This window comes from Citrus clementina, unplaced genomic scaffold (assembly GCF_000493195.1).
Source record: "Citrus clementina cultivar Clemenules unplaced genomic scaffold, Citrus_clementina_v1.0 scaffold_4, whole genome shotgun sequence".
NCBI lineage: Eukaryota > Viridiplantae > Streptophyta > Magnoliopsida > Sapindales > Rutaceae > Citrus > Citrus x clementina.
Genome location: NW_006262274.1, coordinates 6,473,331 through 6,497,241, shown reverse-complemented (window position 1 = coordinate 6,497,241; position 23,911 = coordinate 6,473,331). Strand labels below are relative to the sequence as shown.

The following is a 23,911-nucleotide window of genomic DNA, read 5'->3' as shown; positions in this document are numbered from 1 at the left end:
CATAAAACCAGCAAATTTATGTGAGACAGGCGCCTGTCCCACTTGCCTGTCTCACATAAAACCAGTGGTAACAAGTGAGACAGGCGCCTGTCCCACTTGCCTGTCTCACATAAAACCAGTGGTAACAAGTGAGACATGCGCCTGTCTCACACGCCTGTCCCACTTGCCTGTCGCACATATTTTGGTGAGACAGGTGCCTGTCTCACATAAAACCAGTAGATTTATGTGAGACAGGTGCCTGTCTCACTTGTTCTGGGCTTCTGTTTTACTCGATTTTTCAGGGGTTTCAATGATTGATTTTCATTTCTCAACTCAAACTAACTACTTTAACAAGTCACATTGTTTTGTTAATGAAAAATAACAACATTTGCAATAAAAACTCACTTCAATTTCGAACTCAAATGATAAAATCAATAGATTAAAAGTTTAGGTTATGGTAAGAGTATAAACTAACCTTAAGAAGCTCTCCAATTGATAATTATATCTTCAATTATGTAATACTTGTTTGATAAAATTTGTTAATTTATTGAGAGTAATGGAGTTTGTTGAGTGATGAAATTTGTTAAGTTGAAAAGGAAAAAGAGGTGGAAGTGCTGGAATTGATAAGGGAAAGTGGCATGCCTTTGTAAATTTGATGAAAATGATGAGGGTAATGTAGTCCAAAAATAGGGTGTTTGGCTAGTTATGATAGAAAAAAATTTGAAGGGTTAAAATTAAAAAATGCCTAATTTTTTTGGCTATTTTTATAAATTTCCCTTTGAATTTAGAGTTGCATATATAACGATCTAGTGATGATGACACAATCCCTTCAGCCTCTTTTCTCTTTTTAACGACTTCGGGTCGTCATGCTTTTTATTTCTTCTTAAAAGTTTCCTCAAGTCAACGAAGATCTTACGTCAGATACTGTTTTTTTGGGTTAGGGATAATTTGGTCTTTTCAGGGTCAACAACAGTCAATAGACGGAATTTTTAATACCGGGGGAGGATTCTGAAATTATTTGGAAAGATTCTATCTGAGTGAAAGAGGGTATAACCTGAGGGAGATATGTGAAAATTACCCTTTTATTTATTAATTTATATTTTTCCTTCGCTAAATTCAATTCCACACCCAATCCCTGCGCAGTGACGTAACAGCTAACTCCCAGCGGTCTGCACCTGCTACTACAAATTTTGATAAATTCAAACCAAACGAGCGAAGCAACAATCACTTAACTCTCTCACTCAGCAACAATGCGAAAGAGACCTCAACCTGAAGCCTCGCCTTCGTCTTCATCAGCATCAAAATCAGAACCTCAGGCGAGCGATGAACAAATCAAGACCGGGAGCAGCAACGACATTCACGTGAGAAGCGCCAAGCGATCGGGGCTCGCATGGACGGTTGCGTTTGCGGCCTTCGTCTACGCCACTTACGGCGTTTACTACTATCAGTACGAGCATATGCCTCCTCCTCTCACCGCCGACCAGGCCGGCAAAAGAGGATTCTCCGAGTTTGAGGCTATCAAGCACGTCAAAGCGTTGACTGAACTGGGCCCTCATCCCGTTGGCTCCGATGCTCTTGATCGCGCTCTTCAGGTTGTATTCGTTGAATTTATTTTTTTAATGAATAATGTTCGACATTTGTTATGTAGAGGTGAGTGATGTAAGCATTCTAAAATGTTTTGACTTTTTCTCGGATAAAGTCCACGTCATGCTTTCAGCTGAAGTCCTTTTTCTTTTTTGCATAAGCACTTGTCAAGTGCTTTTTCAGAAAGTAGTGAGTTCAATTGCTTTTATGGATGGTGTTTCTATAGAAAGTGCTTTCGAGTTTCGAGTGCATATATGGAAAAGTGTTTTCAGTTACTGCTGTTGAAAGTAATCTTGCTCAAAGACGTTTGTATTTTTACTTTTATGTTTCACAGAAGCACTTTTCATGAACTCATACTCTGTGCTTATAATAAAAAGCAAAGAGAAATTTCTAAAAATAGTTTGAACCAGATGTAGCTGGTGAAGGTGTCTTTCTTTCTTTTCTTTTGCATTGTGAATTGATTGTATATCAAGTTTCATAATGAGTGATTTTTTCATCTGCAATCATTTTGTTGCTGTCATGGTTAACACTTAACATGCTTTTCACCACAGTATGTTTTGGCAGCAGCACAGAAAATCAAGGAAACAAAGCACTGGGAGGTAGATGTTGAAGTGGACTTCTTCCATGCAAAATCTGGTGCAAATCGTCTGGTCAGTGGCGCGTTCATGGGGAGAACACTTATTTACTCGGATCTCAATCACATTGTACTAAGAATCCAGCCAAAATATGCATCTGAAGCAGCGGAAAATGCTATTCTCGTCTCTTCTCATATTGATACAGTTTTTGCAGCGTACATTTTCTTCTCCTTTTCAATCTATGGTTTATGTTTTTGCAAATTATTTGTTTTATCGGTCAGTCTGTGTAGTTCTCTAACTTCTGTCTATAATGTGATCTTCTTCTTTGGTCTTAACATTATTTTTGTTGTTTATTGTGGACAAATGCATAAGCAGTTTCTTGACCACTGTAGACATTGCCAGTATCAAACCAAAGATTAGAAACTGGTTCAGGAAAGTAGTAATCTTTAGGAAAAAGCTAGTTAAAGATATTTAATAATAAGCTGCTTTGTTGTTTCATTTCAAAATCACAAGAAAAATGGAAGGTAATACAGGAGCTATTCTGTTGGCCAGAAACATAATAGTGCGATCTATTCTAGGTACTAATTCACATCATGGTTAAAATGGAAAAGTTAGAGAAAGAGATTTCAGAAAACATAAACGCATTTCAGGAATTTGTCAGTATTAGCATTTCAAGTATCTGCTGCTAAGTAAAGATTTTATGAAGAATTCTCCCACTCTTCTCATACTCATTTATTAAATAATGTGGCCCTTTTTAATAGGCATTTTAATAATGATGGCAACAGTGCGTTTAGGGAAGGGGGACCTTGCCTACACCACCCCACCATGTCAGAATCTCCTCGCCCTTCCCTATGTCTTGGATCACTGGAGTCCCAACCTACCAAAAACATACACCTATATATAATGACAAAGGGTGAGAGTGGTTGTGTAAACATTAGATCTAACAACTGCGGCAACTTAGCTGAGGGTGGGCCAGAGAATATGGGAAATTGGAATCGTGTGATTATATATCTTTATTCAATAGTTGAAATTGAAATGACTATATACTTAATATTTTCAGAAGTCATAAGATGATTTGAGTATGGTTATAGATGTAAGACATCAAGGATGAGAGGTGAGAGTTGTGGAGTTCTACGAGGAGGAGGTGCAATGTGTGAAATAGGATAGAAAAATCCTATTATTTGACTTAAATACAAAAGCCAGTTTAGTTAATATAATGGATGCGCCAAAATAAATCCATCACTGCCCCTTTCTGCATTCAGGGAATTATTGTGGTTACTGACCCTCATACCGTGCCTATTACCTTGAAACCCTCTCTATTCAGCTCAGGTTAGCCCTAAGCACTGATTTGGAAGTTTTAATCGCCTTATAGCATCTCATCATATGCTTTGCTTTATCTCTCTTATGACTGTGAGAGTTCCATCCCCCACACAAAACCACCAAACCCCCACTGGCAGCCGCCCCCCCAAAAAAAAGAAAAACCAAAAAACCCCTCTCTTGGATGTGTTCTTTTGTAAACTTTGCTTGCTACCTTACAGAGTGCTTTGCTTGGTTCAGGGAAGGGGCTGGAGATTGTAGTTCATGTGTTGCTGTTATGTTGGAACTTGCACGTGCGATGTCTCAGTGGGCTCATGGTTTTAAGAATGCTGTCATATTTTTATTTAATACAGGGGAGGAGGAGGGTCTAAATGGTGCTCATAGCTTTGTAACTCAGGTAGGAAGCATTTTAAGTGACATTCTCCCCACTCTAATTTATGACTTCCAGCATGTTTTGGGATCTGATAATACAGTTTATTTACTGTGGTTTTTGATTTTATTCCTTTTTTGTGAAAACAGTTTTGCACGTTTTATCATTGACTACCTCAGATTTTGTTCTAATAAAAATGTCAAAGATAAAAAGATTTGGTTGACAACTCTGCAGAATTATTCTGACACAAAAGTATATATGTACTTGTTTTTCGGTCCCAAAGGTAATATGTTTCCATAAAAGCACGGCATCTTATTTGTAAAGTGATTAAGTTTCAATATACTGATGCAGCATCCCTGGAGTACAACCATTCGTGTAGCTATAGATTTGGAGGCTATGGGTATTGGCGGAAAGTCTGGCCTTTTCCAGGTGTATTTTTTGTAAATAACATATTCATATTCCATTTTCATCTGTTTCACTTTATGTAACATTTTGATCCAATGCCCCCACTTTGATGGTGTCAAATTATGGATCCAATTTAGAGGCTTCTGTAAGAAAGACTCAATTCACTTTATAGGTTTGCGAAGTGACTAATCTCCCTATTGTTTGACATGTTGAGAAATTTCCCAAGTATCCATTTTTTTTTCCTACTATATCTCATCAGTTTCAGGTTTATGTAATTACTGGGTCCAAAATGATGTTGTTTGGTCTTTTCTAGATAATTGTGTACTATATGAACTTGTGAAGAAAGCGTCTAGGGAGCTCATGCTAACCTACTAACCATGTCTATCATGTGTGCTTTCCACAGTTCAGTAAGTTTTGGAACCATAGCTGATGAAGAACAATCATTGACTGATGAAATGTTTGAAGAATCATTGACTGATGAAATATTTGAAGTCTTTTTTCTTGGCTTTTGATGTTGGCTTTTAAACCAGACAAATAATAACAAATAGCTTGTGCATATATATATATATATATATATATATATTTTCTGGTAATGGCAGAATTTGGCTTTTATATTCTGACAGTGAATTAATATTAATGGTCTAGAAATCTTTCTGTATGCGTGGATGCATTTCCTCTTGTTTAGCATCAAAATTTACAACAGCATGTCCATTTATATTTATACGTAATTGTTATTTTATCCAGAGCCAAATTTTATGATGTTCATCAGTCAACTGCTTATATTGCTTGTTGTTTCTAGTAATCTGTACAGTGCATTTTGTCTCTTTCTTATTTTGTTTTTCCCCTTGTTTCGTAGGCTGGTCCTCATCCATGGGCTGTTGAGAACTTTGCTGCTGCAGCGAAATACCCATCTGGTCAAGTCACGGCACAGGTTTGTGGTTACACAATTTAATGTTATTTTCTCCCATTTCACTGTTCACTCTTCCTATATACTTGTGTAACCAGCAAAAAATTATTCTGAGAAACGTTAATGCTGCAGGATTTATTTGCTTCTGGAGCTATCACATCTGCAACTGATTTCCAAGTATACAAAGAAGTTGCTGGACTTTCAGGCCTTGATTTTGCATATACAGACAAAAGTGCTGTATATCACACTAAGGTGTATATTTCATGTACTTTTCAGCATCCATCAGGAATTGTGATAATTTTTATCCATTTTGTAAAGCATTACAGCTCATTGGAGTTAATGTTTTGGTCTAATAAATGAGAGTCCTGAGCACAACTATCTCTGCCTCTTATGAAATGAACTTAGCATCACATCCCAAAAGTGTGCACTGATTTTCAGGATGTAATGGATGCCATGTGTAGCCCAAAAACCTCTTTAAATTAGGTGATGTAGTCACACCATACATGTATCCACTTATGAGTTATGGGCATCATGTTCCAATCCACCATGCTTCTATCAACTCTAAGCATGCACTATAACATGGTGCAATTTATGACATTGCTTCAGTTGAATTGTGTCTTGTTTCAAAATACTGGTTGTGAGTTGAATTTATTTATTTTTTAAATATTGCAGAATGACAAATTAGATCTATTAAAACCTGGATCTCTTCAGCATCTTGGAGAAAATATGCTTGCTTTTCTCCTTCAGGCTGCTTCATCCACTAGTCTTCCAAAAGGCAATGCTATGGAAAAAGAAGGGAAAACTGTCCATGAGACTGCTGTATACTTTGACATTTTGGTAATTGATATCTTTGTGACTGCTAAAAATTTGAATGCTTTTCCTAGCTTGGTTCCCACTCTTCACCATTCTGTTTTTGTCTCAATAACCGGTTGGTTGTCATGGGTCCTCTACCACCCAAAAATGACTTTTTGGATTTGGATTTCTAACTCTTGTTCTATCCCAGGGGACATACATGGTCTTATACCGTCAAGGTTTTGCAAACATGCTTCATAATTCAGTAATTGTGCAATCACTTCTGATTTGGACTGCATCATTGGTTATGGGTGGTTATCCAGCTGCAGTATCTTTGGCCTTGACATGTTTGAGTGCCATCCTTATGTTGGTATTTTCCATTAGTTTCGCTGTTGTCGTTGCTTTCATTTTACCTCAAATTTCTTCATCGCCAGTGCCCTATGTGGCAAATCCTTGGTTGGCGGTTGGGTTGTTTGCTGCACCTGCTTTCCTTGGGGCATTAACTGGTCAACATTTGGGTTACATTATCCTGAAAGCATATCTTGCAAATATGTTTTCCAAGAGAATGCAGTTATCACCCATTGTTCAAGCTGATTTGATCAAGTTGGAAGCCGAAAGATGGCTCTTTAAAGCTGGTTTTCTTCAGTGGCTCATTCTGCTAGCATTAGGAAACTTCTACAAAATTGGATCCACTTTTATTGCTCTTTTTTGGCTAGTTCCACCAGCTTTTGCATGTAAGTTTGATTTTACAGCTATGTTCATGTGGCTACAAGAATGAAACTACTCTCTCTCCCTATTTTTTACTATTTGGAGCTCAAATGGGACATTGATATTTTTATGTGAGATGGATTTTAGTTTTAAACACCATGAACACCATGATTTCATTAAAAACATATATGTGAGATTTATGAGTAATGATCATATGGATGCTTTCTGGCATGGTTTTACATCAATAACATATTTAGAATTTGTTATTCTAAGTAGTTGCAATAAAATAATTTTTGTATGTTGGAATATGCAGATGGCTTTCTTGAAGCAACTTTAACCCCAGTCCGTTTCCCAAGGCCATTGAAACTTGCAACCCTGCTCTTAGGCTTGGCTGTTCCAGTTTTAGTTTCTGCTGGCAACTTTATTCGATTGGCTAACGTTATTGTTGCAATTGTGGTACGGTTCGACAGGTAAAACCATAAATATTGTAACATTTTTGTTACTTGTTAAAGTTGAAGTAATTTATTTATTCTCTGAAAAAAAAAAATTATGCCCCTTTTTTAGAATGTACACCAAATGTGCGTTTAAGAACTTGATGAATTTAAGGAACAAATTTACATGCTATATTCAAGGTTTGATCTAATCAATAAAATCAAATAACATTACAGAATTTTCAATTTGCAAAGCCAACCACATAGTAGAAATATATTCATTGTTTGAAATGTTAAAAGCTCTATTCTAACCATGTTAAACTCTTAACGATTATCAATATGTGTACATGGTAAATTCAAAACCCAAACATCAATGACAAGTTTCTCTTTTTTCTTCCCTACACCTTTACAAGACTCCAAATCAAAACCCACCCCCCACCCCATCTGTTGGACTTAAATAGGACCTGCAATTCTGATTTCTCAGTCATGTCTTTAAGAGTTATATACTTTTCTTTTAACTCTGAAGAATTCCACACTCTCTTCATGACTGACATTGAACTCTGACACCCTTTGTACATACTGACTGGAGTATGTTCCATATAGACAACATTCATGACAGCTATGATTGCACCGAGCAACTCTCGATTGGATGAGTTCCACTGCTGTCGCCTTTTAAACAATTTTTTTCTAGATTTGCTATTTGCAGAATGGCAGCTGATATTGTTGTGCATTTATTTGCAGGAACCCAGGTGGCACCCCAGAGTGGCTAGGAAATGTCATACTTGCTGTTTTTATTGCTGTTGTCTTATGCCTAACTCTCGTGTATCTCCTTTCTTATGTTCATCTTTCAGGTATTAACCCCAAATGTTCTTTCCTTGCTTACAACATTGTCGAGTTTTTCTCTTGAGTTTGTGACAATTGGTATTACCATCAAATGGGCTGTTTAGTGTTAATTATGAGATAATTTAAGCAAATTGAAACTGACAAACCATTTAAAGTTATTTGGCACAACTCGATCACGTTGAGAATAAGGTTGAATTGGTAATATTTGGGCATATGTTGAAAAGATCTGAGGATCCAAATTATCATGGGGCTGCCTGTTATTATAATAGCTTAACGAAAATGTGTGTCCTAAGAACAGCTTAAATAGCAATTTATCATGTTAAGATGATTATCGCTTTATTATATATATTGTTTTCCAAATATTGTCTCAAGGTCCCCTAAGTGTTAACAGAAGGGTACTCTTTCCATCCCTGTAAATAATTGTTTGGGTCATTGCTCTTTAGTTTGTTTGTGTGTGGGAATGATTTATATCTTTTATTTTCTCAAGTGAAGAATACTGTTGCCATTAGTCAGCTTGTCAATTGGTTAATTGTGAGATAATTTCAGCATATGAAACTAAAACCATGTTCTAAGCATGGGGAAGAATTGCATCATTTTCTGTGTAGCAATGAATTCTTGTTTCTTCTTATTATTATTTGAATATAAAATGAAAGGAATATGAGGAGGTAAACTCCATTTGCATGCTTGTTCACTTGATAAGTACGGATTTATTTTTCATATATAAAGGTATCATTCAATCTTACAATGCTTGAAACTAATTACCGTGACCCATTTTCATGCAAAATTGTTCTAATAGGTGCGAAAAGACCAATTGCAATTGCAAGTTGTGTTTTATTTGTTCTTTCACTCATCCTGGTGTTGTCTGGTACTGTTCCACCATTCAGTGAAGATACTGCCAGAGCTGTGAATGTAAGTTACATGAGTTATTGGTAACTATTTCCATGGCATTATTTTGTTGACCATTATTCTTGTTGATTTTAGCTTCCATCTTCCCTTGAGAGTGGCCCGATTTTGCCAAGTCCAATAGCTGGTCTACCATTGCATTTACTGCAGATTCTTTTTAGAGCTGCTATTGTCCAATTCATGACCGAATAGGTTGATAACACCTGTAATTGCTTTACAAAGTGCGACTCCCTTAATGAATGCATTTACTGGTATTTTATGATTCTCAGGTTGTGCACGTTGTGGATGCAAGTGGAAAATTTGGTGGAAAACAAGAACCAAGCTCATTTATAGCTCTATATTCTACAACTCCTGGAAAATTGACAAAGGAGGTTGAGCAGATTAAAGAAGGATTCGTATGTGGTAGAGATAATGTTGTCGATTTTGTTACTTTATCTATGGAATATGGTTGTTTGACCTATGATGGCACAGAAGGTGGGTGGAGTCAGTCAGATGTTCCGACAATTCATGTTGAAAGTGAAGGTTTCGGTATTATGGATACCAAGGGGAATGACAATGGAAGAATCACAAAAGTCTCAATTGATATGAAGGGTTCTGTACGCTGGTCTCTTGCAATCGATGCTGAGGAAATTGAAGATTTCACATTCAAAGGTATAATTAACTTATAATCATGTGCATCCTTTGCCTCCTCGTTATTGACATTTCTGCATTTATCACGTTCCTTAAGCTGTAAGCTAGTAAAGATCTGGTAACAAATTTGGAAAAAAAAATTTTATTAAATATTTTAATGACAAGTGGTGTTGACCTGGAATGCAGAGGGTTCGGAGGAGTTAGTTCCTCGGGATGAGAAGAGCGGCATGGATGGATGGCACATAATCCAGTTTTCAGGTGGAAAGAATGCAGTATCGAAGTTTGATCTAGATCTTTACTGGGCGAAAAATTCTACGGAGTCATATCACAATGCCAACAGAAAAGAGAAACAACGGCCTCTTCTAAAGCTAAGAACTGATTTTGATCGATTAACACCGAAAACTGAAAGAGTTCTTTCTAAGCTTCCTGCATGGTGTTCCTTGTTCGGGAAGTCCACATCTCCTCAAACATTATCTTTCTTAAATAGTCTTCCTGTTAATTTCTAGGTAAGTGAAACATACCACATAAGACTACGAAATATTTAGAAACATTAATTGAAACATTTCTTAAAGGGAAGGCGATAATAATTTTATTTCTTTCATTTTGTATAATAAGTTAACTGAATAAATTTATGTATGGTTTCAAACGTTTTTCTCTTTTTTTTTTTTTTCCCTTGGTTTTATATTAACAAACTTTAGTGCTAATAAAAGCGTGAGCCATAATGTTGTATTTGATTTGTTGCTCGTTTGTTTTTTTTTCTCTTAATTTTTTTGGCTCAACTTCTTGTTATTATTGGTTTTTTTAACTCTTTTTTCATTTATATTTTATTGGTTAACTTAATAACTGTCAATAAATACACTGATAGTGATAATTTTGGTTCCTAAAGAAAGTTGTGATTTTCACTTTACTGTCGTCGTGGCAATCTGTCTACTGCCAAACACTCTCGACAACTGCTCCCTACACTGAAAAAGAAAGAATGGAGTGCGGATTGGATCAAATCTCAATCTCGTAACGCATTCATGCATTAATGCCGGGCATGCGTTGAGTATTGAATCATTATTGCAATAATAATTATAATGCATTTAAAAAATTTTTAAAAAAAAGAGAGAATTCTTCCATTATTTTCACTATTTTTTTTGAGGGGATTGCCAATTTTTCCCTTACAGTAATCAACATATACGATTTTTTTTCTTACTGTTTTTATAATGGCCAAAAACCCCCTTGACAGTATAAGTTTACAATATTACTCTTATTTTCCACTACTCTTTTATTTACATTTATTATAAATTAAATCAATTACATGAATAGAAACTAAATAAAAAAAATTAAATATTAAAAATAAGAAATATATGTTTTGATATGAGAAAAAAATTAATAATAATTTTTTTTTGTAATTATTTATTTTGTGAACATTTTCTTATAATAAAATTTTGTCATATTTTAAAATTAAATGTAAAAAATATAGGCAAAATATTTTATTATTTATCTTATAATAAATTTTTATTTGTCATTCAAGTTTTCTTATAACAATTTTTTTTATCATTTATAATAATTTTCTTATATATTTATTATAAGAAAATTTTCACAAAATAAATAAGTATAAGAAAAAAATTTTATTATTACTTTTTTTTGCTCATATCAAAACATATATTTCTTGTTTTTAATGCTTAAGTTTTTATTTAATTTCTATTCATGTGATTTATTTAATTTATAATAAATATGAATAAAAGAGTAGTTAAAAAAAAATAATATTATTAACTTATGCTGTCATGGGGATTTTTGGCCATTATAAAAACAACAGGAAAAAAAATAGTATATGTTGATTACTGTAAGGGAGAAATTGTCTACCTCACTTTGCTTTGAAGTTCACCAATTTTTTTATACTCTTAAGAGTCTTTGAGGAAGGCCGTACCATGTGACTTTCACACCTTCAAAACTATAACACGGAAAATAACATCTACCCTCGGCCGGGCTTGGAAAGAATAGGTCATTAAAATGTTTGCTCGCGTTAACACTTCTTCAGCATTGAAGATTATTATAAAGTGCAAATGCTGCCGGCATTTTCAAACTTTGAAAGAACCTTCGTGCGTCTGGATGGTTGTCACTATTTGATTATCTCGTGGTGATCCTATGCAATGAGCGTGAAAGGCCAAAAATACACCTGATGTTAACTGAAAAAAAAGAGGGTTTCGATAATTTTTCCCTAAACAGCAGGCCCCATCTGGCTGCAGGAAAGGGTTGGCAATCTCATCTACCATCAGTTGGTGACACAAGCATCACAGCAGTTCCCCTATATACCTAAGTAGAATAACACTTCGTCAGAATGTTATCAATACGAGTAAAATTGGAACCAACGGTGCATCAGATAGTCTGATGTCTCCTCAACACTTTTAATATGTCTATACTTCTAGAGAAAAGGTAGCAACTATTACAATGATACAATCTGGTCTTAACTCACAATCATCACATATGGTCTAAAACAAGCCAATTAGCTTGACCTTAGCATTTAGATAAAACAAGCCACTAGCTTGATCTTAGCATTTAGATTATTAGATAATTCACCACTACTCTAGTTGCCAGTCATAATAACAAAGAACAGCCAAGTTACTTTCTCAGACCCATGCCCAATTTTGATGCACGAGTGCAAGTTACCCCATTCCCAAGAACAAAAAAGATTAACAAAAGATTCTAAAAAACAAGACAAAGAAAGAAAGAAAAAAAATACTAATAGGCCAAGTTGCCTGGTCTGATGAGTAGTCTTCAATGGATCATCAGCATCTGCAGCACAATTCAACAAATACAAATTAATTCTCGTACCCACAAATAATAGACATCAAACTCAATAGCAAATGCCAAAAGCAGTTCCGGATTGATTGTTATTAGAAAGGAATTAATGGGGAAAGGGAAGTCATGAAAAGTTATTTCGTTATGTTAAATGAAGCCAGGTAGCTCTTGCTATGGAGAAGGTTGTACTATCTGCTAAGTATTTCGTTAAGAGGAAGTTGTAACTCCAAACATTGTAACAACGGCTAGTTGGGTACTGCATTCAACCACTGGTTTTGTATCCCCTCTTAATGTTAATAAGCAGTAGCAGTTTCTCTGGATAAAATTGTAGTTTCTAAATAATATGTAAACTTACATACTAATTACAAAATAACTTGCCCAAGTCATTTAAAAAAATAATTAATAATGGCAACTCTTATTGAGCATCAAAGTCAATTGTGTCTTTGCTTGCAACATTAGGTACTAAATTTTTAAAAGCAATAATGTTCCTATCAAATAGAGTTGCTTATCCATCTGCTACAGAAGAATGATATTTTAACCAACTAGTTGCTATTGGTGGCATCGGTGAACATGGATTCAAGAATATCTGCAATAAAAAAGTAAAATATTGAAAAAATCATAATTCACAATTGTTAAAAAATCTAATTTTTTCCCTTTTTTAGAGGGTCATGGTTTGAAATAATAAATGTTAACAAAAGTCCAAAAAAAATACCTGTATGAAATGACAATTGTTAATAAATCCAATTGAATAATCTTCTGAGAGGGCCATGGTAATGGAGTTGATTTGAGTCGAAGAAAAGTAAGACATTGAAGTTGAGACAAGAATACCAGCACAAAATTATATTTAGAAGCAATAAGATATCCTACTTTAAGGAAGGTCATCCAAAAATCATTCGATGGATTGATTTCAAAATATGAAAGTGATTCTAGAATCTCATCTGATCAACCTGCATACTTAAATATTTGGGTATAGTCATCAAAGTGGTTTTGTAATTCATCAATTAAGTCCCTCCTCACTTGAATCCAATTATCCTCACCCAAAACAATCAAATTAGCCACAACACGAAAGTCAAAATTACCATCTGCAGCAACATCTTTAACATGATGTATATATGGCCTCAATCCTTGTAGAAATGAATCAATGAAAGAAGAATGCTTAGGAAGTTGGGACTAATTCACCTTTTTTCGTTATCACCCTTTAGATTGTACAGAAATCTTACTTGAAGACAAATGTGGAGAATGAATATCTTTTTGTAGATAATACATGTTTAAATTTGGATGGATCTCAACGAGTAGAAATATCTGCCTTTGAAAAAGGTCGACCTCGTGTTTTCACTTAACTTCTGGCTCAATAAGAAAAGTTTATGCTGGATTTGCTAATTCTTTAATCTTCTTCAAAATCTGTAACTTTCCAGTGTAATCATTATTAATAAAACGCTTTAAAATCATCTCCAGCTTAGTTGAGTAACTTAACTCTGTAGTTTCAGATGTAGTAGAAGGTAATAAGTATAGTTTCTTCCAATGTGGATGTATAGAAGACTAAGGAATAGGTCTTTCTTCACGTTTATACCTTACAATCTCATGTGCACATGGAATTCCATGAGTGTGTCGAACTACACATCCACAAGCCAATGGATCCGGACCAATATAATCAGCTCGTTTAGACTCACAAACTATCATGTTGAGTGCATTTCTTGAAACAAAACCTCGCAATTCTTAAAAAACTAAAGGTTTGAAATCATGTTGCACTTTTGTTGAACTTCTCTCTAACGAAGCTTTAATCTCAGTATGCCTTAGTTCTACTAAAGCATGACTTTTAGACTTTTAGTCCATAATGTTTCAGAAGTTCCTCGTGATGATTGTAGTTGCCTCTTTAATGTTGAATGAGATGTCTCAACCCTATTAAGAAAATACAAAAAAAAAGTTATTTTTTCAATAACAAATTAAATATGAGAATATTTTACAATGAATATTTACATGTTTGAGGTCGTATTTCCTAAATGCATTACTGGGTTAGTCTAAGCTGCAACAAATTTTGCCTTATACTTATCTAGCCAGGTGTTTTTCACATAATCAATAGCTTCTTGATCTTTAACAAATTCACTCTCCAAAAGTCTTAGATGTTGAATATAATGGTCTTTTGTAGCAGATAGTACTAATATATTCCAACCAGTAATGAAAGCTTCATATACCTCCTTAGTTTCAAATAGCTTCTTACAATTACCTAAAATATTTTTTTAGATATGCCATCTACAAAGAAGATGAGTTGCAGTTGGGAAAACATTTTGAATAGCATTCATTAGAGCTACCTCTCCATCTGTCACAATTACACTTGGTAGCATATTGTCATCCATAAAACCTTTCAATTTATCTAGTGCCCAACTATAGTTATCTTCTTGCTCGCATTCAATATATGCAAAGCATACTAAAAATGTCATCTTAGTCAAGGTGACACCAACTAACTACCTCTAGTAATGGAAAATCATACCTATTGGTCTTGCAATCCATAATTAACACACGCAGAAATGCCCGTAATTGGTCAATTGCAAAAGGACGAGCCGAAATAAATTCCTAACATTGTTTGTATTAGCATCACTTTGATACCACTCAATGTAGTTATGCTTAGGCAATTTGCTCATGAGTAGTTGCATCTTTGACTTGCCAGTTAGTTATTTAACCTTGTATCTTTGTCTTGCATTATAAATAGACCTCATAGTAGTAGCATTAACTATATCTCTTTGCTTTATCGTACATAGTATATCCCTTTGGTCTTGCATTACTTTTTGATATCTCAATCAATAGATTGTTCTCTTTTTAAGTAAATCTACCTACATATGAGTGCCCCTCAAGATGTTTTGTTGTAGGATGTTTATGTTATGCACATATCACTTTCAAAACCCAACGATTGTCATTTGCTAAATATTGCCCTTTTAATCTGAATGGACAATGCAATTTTTTGTTCTAGTTGCCTTAGGACGTTTTGGCTTCTGATGTTGACTAGAAACACACTTGTAAGCACCACTTCTTTCACAAGCAAAAATTATTCTTGGATTTCTACAATGTGCACTTACATTTGACTTTTTTTATTACAATAACATATCCATATCTCTTGCTAGCATTTCACATCCACTCAATTAATTCTTCCCTACTATTAAAAACCTAATCAAAACAAAATTATAGTATATCCAATTAGAAAGTTTAGAATAATATTAATTAATAATTAATAAAAATAAAAAGTGAAAGTTAGTTGTCTACCATGTCAGTAGTAAAAACACGAGCACAATCATCTTCAATGTCCAATTCTTTATGACATTGTTTCCATGATTAGTAGGCTTTTCATCCTAAAATTTGTCAGAAATATAAAATTATTTGGGTGTTGAAGATAAATAGAGTACAAAATTAAAGGGAAAAAAATTTTAAACTTACTTTTTCTGCATCCTCTAGTGAGTACTGCAAACTAATTTCTTCCATGGTTACCAAAGTAGGGAGTATATAATATTTGAAAAGAGATAACAATTTAAAAAGTTAGATTCTAGGGTTTTACACAAGTTTAAGAGAACCCGCTTTTCCCTTTACTAGAAGAAGAAAACAATCAACTAGGGGTCACTCCAACATTTGGAACTCTCACTACAAGACTTACATGCTCGATTCTTGCGCTTGTCGGGTTTATGAGATGATGCAATAATTAGGCAGTACAGGCTCATCTGCTACAAACAATGCTTCCGTAGCAAATGCCAAGGAGATTGGTTTCATTAAATACCGCTAAATGATTAAAATGTTGTCAACATCAGAAGTGGGTTTAATCAATTCTCACCAAAAAAAAAATTTAAAAAGTTAAAAGAAACTAGAGTTTAAAAAATTAGATTAGTTTTATTAGTTATTAGTAGAAATTATTATGTGAGTGTACTTAAAAACTATTTAGCCTTTTAAGTCATTTAATATAAGGATTAAATAGGTATTAACATAAAAATGATTAGTGGGGGTGGTGAGATATAATGAAGGGGTCAAATATCACCACTCCAGACAGAAACAAAGCGACAAAAGTAAAAAATTACTATTGTGCTATAAAGACGTACAATAATAGAGAAGGCGCATTGATATGGGGCCTTGGCCCAATTACTTTTTGATCCAACTGATGGTTTAGTTCTATCACAAGAGAGGTGCGATGAAGGCATTTTCCAAGCACATGCTAGTATTACTCCCCTCATATTTTTAAATAGGTTCAAACCCATGTATTGATAATGGTGTTGGTTTTATATATTATTTTATTATTTTACCCTTAATGTTAATGTAAGCCATTAGTAGAATATTATTTAAGCAAAATGACTTATATGTCATTAATGATTAAATTAATTTAATAACAAATTTTAGAAATTACGGAGAAAAACTACAAGTAGGGAATCTGTTATAAATACCCTTAGTAGTTTTAAAAACTGGCATATTGTACCAAAAGTTGCCCTAAGTATATGAAGTCTAAATTTATAAATATACCTCTCAAAACATATAATAAAACAATTGAAGAAAATTTCCAAATAAACATACAAATAAAGGCTAAATAAATAATTGACTAAATGCAGTAAATTCATCCGCAATTGACTGCAAACAAATAGTATATAATAAATTAAAGAGAAGAAATCACTATATGGAAGGGAGATATGAGCAATTATTGACAAAATAATAAATCACACGCGCTTGCTACTGTTTGATGAGAAATAGTTAATTAAGATTGCTTAAGTAGCATAAGCAAGCAAGCAACAATAACAACGGTGTTAATCAACAAATGGTGTATGGTATGACCCAACCTATGCTTCTCCAACAAAATAAGTAATTGTGTGTCAGATTAAGAAGCAAATAAAATATATCGAATTTGTTATACTTATTTGAATGAATATGTTCCCTTATTCATAATTTTTATCCAGACTTTTATAATTAGTTATTAAATTAATTTAATTGTTAAGAGTATACAAGTTATTTTACTTAAAAATTCTTATCAAAATATTTAAATTTTATGGCTAAAATCAAGACTAGAAATAGAATAGTGCATAATATATCAAACTGATATTATAATAATTAAAAAAAATTAGACCTATTTTAAAACATAAGAGAGAATTTGTTTAATTTCTCTAAACAATAAGCATAATCCTTATTTTTCCCATAAAATAATATTGTTCGAATTCTTACCCTGAACTGTACAGTATTTACAAGAGTAATGCTCTAGACTTCTCTATCCAATCAAACGATGCCAAGTACGCCATGGCAGATGGCAAGCGGTGATGAGTTAAAACTAGTAGCGGCTCGACCTCTAGGCAACTTAGGTGGTTGCCTAGAGCTCCGCTTTACACGAAAATCCCATGAGATGATTATTTTGTATATAAAAGGGGAAAAAGAATTTAAAAGTTATTATTATTCATTTCATTTATTATTATTTTACAATTTTCTTTCCTAAATAAACTATCAAATTCCTATAAAATTTATTTAATGTAGTACTTAGTAGTTTTAATTCCTACAAAACCAATAAATTCCAGATTTTATCTTTTTATTATTCTCTTAATTAGTTGTGTTATTTATTTATTTTTATTTATTTTTATTTCTTTTTAATATATTCTTTTATTAATCTACTATTTTTTGTGTGTGTTATTTTATCTATTTTGAAATAAAACTATATCGAAAAACTTTAGAAAATAGAAGAATAGAAAAAGTAGTTTAATCTAGAAAAGGAGTAGTAAAAAAGATGTAATTTGAGTTAAAAAAACAATTATTGAAAATGTTATAATTGAATTAAAATTTCATGGAATAGCAATAGTATAATAGAATTTTATTTAATAATTTTACATTTTAGAGTGTTTAAAGAATTGATTTTCAATAAATAATATATGGTAGTGTCGTTAAGGTGCACCAAATTTAAAACCTTACCACTAATATAAATAATTAGTACAGAGCGAGTAAGGATTGATCCCACAAAGACTATGTAGTTATATTTATTATCAACTCTAAAGCAAGATTTAAAATAAAATAATAGTAGTAATAATAATAGCAATAATAATATAAATTAATCTAACTAACGAAAATGCCAATTTTAAATAAAAAGAGGGTTTATGAATTTTTAACTAAATAGTAAGAAGTAAAGAAATTAAAACTACCAACAAGAATTTAATAAAAACTCTAATTAAAGGAGAAAGAAATAATAATGATAAAAACGTTGGTTAAATGATCATTCGCCACCACCAAACATGCACATAATATATCAATTCTATCATCAATTTATATTAAAACTATCAACCGTAGACAACAATAAGCTCTGTTAGTCTCAATCTTTCCTTAGTGTGTCATTAGGCAAAATAAGCTCTTCATCTAATCTCTAACCATTAAATAATTTAAAACTAGCTCTTTAAATTTAAGATAATGGAAGCATTAAACAGAGAAAGATATTAGGTTGATCTAGGTAATAAACACACAAGCTCAGATTATTTAACCTAGGTTATGTTCTTCAATTGAAATCACTAATTCCAACCTGCTACTAATGATTAAAATATCAAGACAATTACGGATCAAGAATTTTAATCTAGCAATAAAATTTATTCAAATCCTATCTAATTGGCCAATCAAATAAAACAAGAATAAACCATAAACATTAATTATAGAAGAACATAAACAATCTCAATTAAATAAATTGAATGATAGAATTTAAATTTAATTGCATAGTATGTTTAGGGTTTTGAATTCACCCTCAACCAAATAAAAATTTAGCCTAACATAATTGAATTGGGAATAAGAGAATTGAAAAAATCAATCATGGAGATTAATTCAAGCGGCTGCCCTTTTCTTCAATTGAATTCCGACTACTGATTTTTCTCTTGCTGCCGAATTGCATCTGCACACCCCTCTTGCTCTCTGGCAGCTCTCCTTTTATAATGCTCTAAATCCTCTCATGAAAAGTATTAAAAACAAAAGTCAAGCCGCCACTTTTCTTTGGATTCACGTGCAAGGCCATTTTTCCTTTTTGTTTCACTTTGCTTTCCATAATTCAATGCCATGCACGTGACTTATTTAATTAATAAGCCAATAACAATTTGGCCAAAGCCCATCACAATAATGTGTTTGCCTTATTAATTAAATTATTTCCAATGCTAATTCTTTTCATCTTCACGTGAACTTCAATTAGGCCTTGGCTGCTTTGATTTTCTTTCATTTTAACTCCCATTACTTTCCTTAAATTTCTAATTAGTTTCTTCTTTAAGCTCTCATTACTTGAATTTTCTGATTTAATTCCTCTTTATTCCCAAAATGCACCTAAAATAACAAAATATAAAAATTAACATAATAAAATATAATTTACTAAATTAAAAATTAACTAAAATAACTAGAATATTTAAGACCAAAACAAGAAAAGGATGGAGAAATTAATAGCAAAATATATGAAAAATATGCACTTATCAATATATAACTAATATATATATTTTTTGTCTTGAATTTTAAGAAGAATTAATTAAAACCATTTGCTTAAGGCCCCAAATATGGTTGAGCCAGTCTTGGTTAAAACATCAAGCATGTAGTTTAGTAGTTAAACAGAAATGCTTTTCACACCACTTTAAAATTCTTATAAAACTTTTTTTTTTGTAATCGCATTTTTATTATTAAAAAATTACATGAAAAAATAATTATGAATTTAATTAAATTAAAATATTTTATATCTATAAATTATGAACCCTTACATTTTTAAATGTTGATTTATGATATAACTAATTTCAAAATAATTTTAAGATAATAAGGTAAAAAAATTACTCAATTTTATTATTAAAAATAATGTCAAAAATTAATTAATTATATTATAATATTTTGCTCCTTTTTATAATTTTAACAAACGCAAAATTATAAATAAATTAAGTGCTTGTTTGATATGCTTTATTCAATGGTTGTAAGTGCTTATTTAATTTTATAATTTATTATTATTATTTTTTTTTAAGCACAACTTTTGAAGATTATATAAGTTATTTTGCCTCCATTAGTAAAAGTTTAAATTTTTGACTTTTGGTAATACAGGTAATTTTTTTAAATTCCAAAATATCTAAAATATCTTTTATTTCATTAACAATCTTATTTTATTCATTTCATAACATAACTTAAAAGAACTTGGTTATTAAAGTAATTCTACAATTTTTAATTAAAGTTCTAGTTGGCAACCAAATAGCTAATATCTTTTTAGTAAAAACTGTATTTATAAAAATTCTACTTAAATAAACCTCATTTGAAAAATTATATCAAATGGAACTTAATTAAGGTTTCATAAGAATTTACCTGTTAGGAATTAGAATATGTTAGAAACGGAATAGATTGGAATGTGAATGAGCTGAAGTGGGACTGAGAATGAGAATAAGAATAAGTTGTTTACTTGAGCTACAAGAATCAGAATAGAAATCGGCTGAAATCCCATTGACGTGTATATTTTATCTTAGAATCGGAATCGAAATAAGTTGAATTGTTTCAATTTACTAAAATGCCCTTAGTTAATTATAATAATAACTATCATCATCATCATCATCATTATTTGTGATTTTTGTTATTAAAAAATGATTAATAATAATAATAATATTAAAAATAATATCATTAATAATTTATTAAAATACCCTTTGTTCATTATTGTCATTTGATGATGATCATAATAATGATGATGACGACGATGATGATGATTAAAATAATAAATAATAAATAAATAACAATAACAACAATAATAATAGTAATAATTAATAATAAATTTTATAATAATATAAATAATAATTAAAATAAAATAATTAATAAAAATAATAATAATAGTAATAACAACAACGACAACGACAACAACAATAACTGAATTCCAAAATGATAATAAATTTTCAGTTTTTTTTAATTTATATTCAAGAACTCAATAATATATTAATATATTAATCGTTATATTAATTAATTAATTAATAATAATAATAATAATAATATTATTATTATTATTGTGATTATTTATTAAAAAATTATGATTATTAATAATTATTGTTAATAATATATTAATATATTAATTAATTGTAATAATTATATTAATTAGTTAACAATAATATAGAATGGATTATAATAATAATATTAATAATTATTAATGAGTATATTAATTCATTAATAATAATAATATATTAATTATTGTGGTTATTTATAATAATAATATAATTATTAATAATTATTATTAATAATATATTAATTAATTATAAATAAAGATAAAGTGGACATTTTAAATTTTAAGGAGGGCAAAATAATCAATTCTAAAATGAGAGACTCATTTCTAAAGGATCTTTCTTTCCTCATTCTTAAATTATGTAAATCCTATTATTCTGATTTTAATTTCGAATTATATTTTATGAAATAAATACTGTCAATTATTTTAATTTCCTAATTCAGCGAATAAACGCTACATAAAAGATGGTCAAAGCTCAACTTGTAGTTAAAAACACGGCACATGGTGTGCATAGCTTATGGAAGGTCGAACCCAACCATCCATCGGCCGAAACAGCTCTAAGAGTTTAGGCTCGATTTGATAGAGCAACTTCTGGATCATTGTTACCTGGCTTAAAATCAGCCCCGACCAAGTGTTTGAAGAAATGGCCAAGTGAAACAAGTACCTTTCTTTTTTTTTTTTGAATTAAGTGAAATAAGTACCTTTGAGTTCAATGGCAGCAGATTCTTTTAGGGCGGCAATTGCCTGGCCTCAATAATTCAAACCCAGGTGCCCTTAATCTATCAATTTGATTCTCTTCAACAGCACCCTAGCTAATGTTATTCAACAAAACCAACACCAACACCCTAAAAACCCTAGTCTTCAATACCAAAAAGACGGTCTTTAATTCCATTTTGATACAAACCCAGAAAAAGCCACCACCTTTCACATACACTCAAAGCCAAACCTATGTTAATGTGTACATGAAATGGAAGAAAGATTCATACTTTGATTCAATTGAGAGAATCCACAAGTCCGTAGAGCTCAAACCCATCCTTGCTTTGAAAAATGTTATTGCCCAACAGCCCTCTTGTTCAATCCCAATCTCTGCTATTTCAAAAAGAGGACTTGAGTTTGATATTCATATTAAAGTTGCTAGGTTTTTGAGACAATACCCATCATTCTTTGAAGAGTTTACAGGTCCTTTGTACAGTTTGCCTTGGTTTAAATTGACCCAAGAAGCTATTGAGATTGATAGAGAAGAGAAAAGGGTGTATGAGGAATGTAGAGATGATTTGAGAGAGAGGTTAAAGAGGTTTGTTTTGATGAGTAAAGAGAAAGTTTTGCCTTTGAAGATTATTAAAGGAATGGAGTGGTATTTGGGTTTGCCTAGTGATTTTTTGGAGCATTTTGAAGTGAATCTTGACGGCTCATTTAGGTTTGTTGAAATGGAAGATGGGTTAAAAGGATTGGCTGTTGAGAATATTGGGGAAGAAAAAGTGTTATCAGTGTTGCAAAGAAATGCTATGAAAAGAGGATTGTATGTTGGAGAACCAATGGAGCCTATTGAGTTTCCTTTCTTTCCTCAAAAGGGTTTAAGGTTGAAGAGAAAGATTGATCATTGGTTCAATGAGTTTCAGAAAGTTCCTTATGTGTCACCATATGAAGATTATTCACATTTGGATCCTGATAGTGATGTCGGTGAGAAAAGAGTTGTGGGGTTTCTTCATGAGTTGCTTAGTCTCTTTGTTGAGCATTCAGCTCAGAGGAAGAAGCTTCTGTGTCTTAAGAAGTACTTCGGATTGCCACAGAAGGTTCACAGGGCATTTGAGAGACATACACATCTTTTTTATTTGTCTCTGAGGAACAACACTTGTACTACAATTCTTAAAGAGCCTTTCTGTGATAAGTATGCTATAGAGGAGCATCCATTGGCAAGAGTGAGAGAGAAGTATATTAAGTTGCTGAAGCAATCAAAGGTGATTTTAAAGACCAGGAGGCTGAAAAATCAGTCTGATGATCAAGGGAATTTGGGAAAGGATTTGGATTGTGAGGATGAAGAAAGAAGAGAGAGAGCAGATTGTTCTGTGTAAATGATTCTCCATTGGTGTTGAAGTGATGCATTTTATGGCCGAATTGGAGCAATTACAACAAAATCTTGAAATGCTTTAATTAGGCCATAAAATGCATCACTTAAAACACCACTAAGAAATCATTTACACAGAACAATATGCTCTCTCTCGCCTTTCTTCATCCTCACAGTCCAAATCCTTTTCCAAATTCCCTCGATCGTCACACCGGATTATTCAGGCCTCCTAGCCTCCAAAATCATATTTGATTGCTGCAGCAAATGAATTTACTTCTAATCCTTGTTTGAGTGGACTTGTAATCCCATCAATCCTTGTTGTTAGGCAATGTTTGGGTGCTGGGATTAAGTGTGAGATTGAATTAATTTTTGGAATTAAATTTTAATTCATGTTGGCAAACTTCATTTTGATTAGACTAGGGAACTACATTTGAATTTAATCTTAAATTATGTGATTGCTAATCCCAATTTAAGGGAATTAGATTAAAAAAAAAAGATTGTCCATTTATGAGTTTTTCATTTATATCACTATTTTTTACTCATACATTAAATTGGTTCGTTTACTTCTATTGTATATTTAATAATTTATCATAAAATTGACCATTTAATAATTTATTGTAATATCGATTAAATAAATTTAATAATCT

General features: G+C 32.1%; 2 protein-coding genes across 4 annotated transcripts; both read left to right on the top strand.

The window, feature by feature from the left end:
- Positions 1-930: 930 nt before the first annotated feature.
- Positions 931-10,070, top strand: LOC18045432 (endoplasmic reticulum metallopeptidase 1). Of its 3 annotated transcripts, XM_006436406.2 has the most exons (13): positions 931-1,571; positions 2,115-2,353; positions 3,696-3,852; positions 4,177-4,254; positions 5,087-5,161; positions 5,270-5,389; positions 5,810-5,974; positions 6,141-6,663; positions 6,951-7,107; positions 7,810-7,919; positions 8,708-8,820; positions 9,084-9,465; positions 9,631-10,069. In XM_006436406.2, exons 1-13 carry the CDS (start codon positions 1,230-1,232, stop codon positions 9,948-9,950), a joined length of 2,781 nt encoding a protein of 926 aa, XP_006436469.1. In that variant the 5' UTR covers positions 931-1,229; the 3' UTR covers positions 9,951-10,069. The 3 variants fall into 3 exon arrangements, with proteins under 3 accessions (XP_006436469.1, XP_024041188.1, XP_024041189.1); XM_024185420.1 differs by lacking the exon at positions 4,177-4,254 and having other exon boundaries at positions 9,631-10,070; XM_024185421.1 differs by lacking the exons at positions 931-1,571; positions 3,696-3,852 and having other exon boundaries at positions 2,269-2,353; positions 9,631-10,067.
- Positions 10,071-21,708: 11,638 nt separating this feature from the next.
- On the top strand, positions 21,709-23,271 carry LOC18045431 (protein WHAT'S THIS FACTOR 1). The gene has a single exon (XM_006436405.2). It carries the CDS (start codon positions 22,015-22,017, stop codon positions 23,269-23,271), a length of 1,257 nt encoding a protein of 418 aa, XP_006436468.2. The 5' UTR covers positions 21,709-22,014.
- Positions 23,272-23,911: the final 640 nt, after the last annotated feature.

Bases quoted from the DNA above. Each gene is read 5' to 3' on its own strand.
- LOC18045432 (XM_006436406.2), top strand. From the start codon at position 1,230: ATGCGAAAGAGACCTCAACCTGAAGCCTCGCCTTCGTCTTCATCAGCA. The intron at 2,354-3,695 runs GTACATTTTCTT...TGCTTGGTTCAG, and splicing joins ATTGATACAGTTTTTGCAGC to GGAAGGGGCTGGAGATTGTA. The intron at 4,255-5,086 runs GTGTATTTTTTG...CTTGTTTCGTAG, and splicing joins GAAAGTCTGGCCTTTTCCAG to GCTGGTCCTCATCCATGGGC.
- LOC18045431 (XM_006436405.2), top strand. From the start codon at position 22,015: ATGTTATTCAACAAAACCAACACCAACACCCTAAAAACCCTAGTCTTC.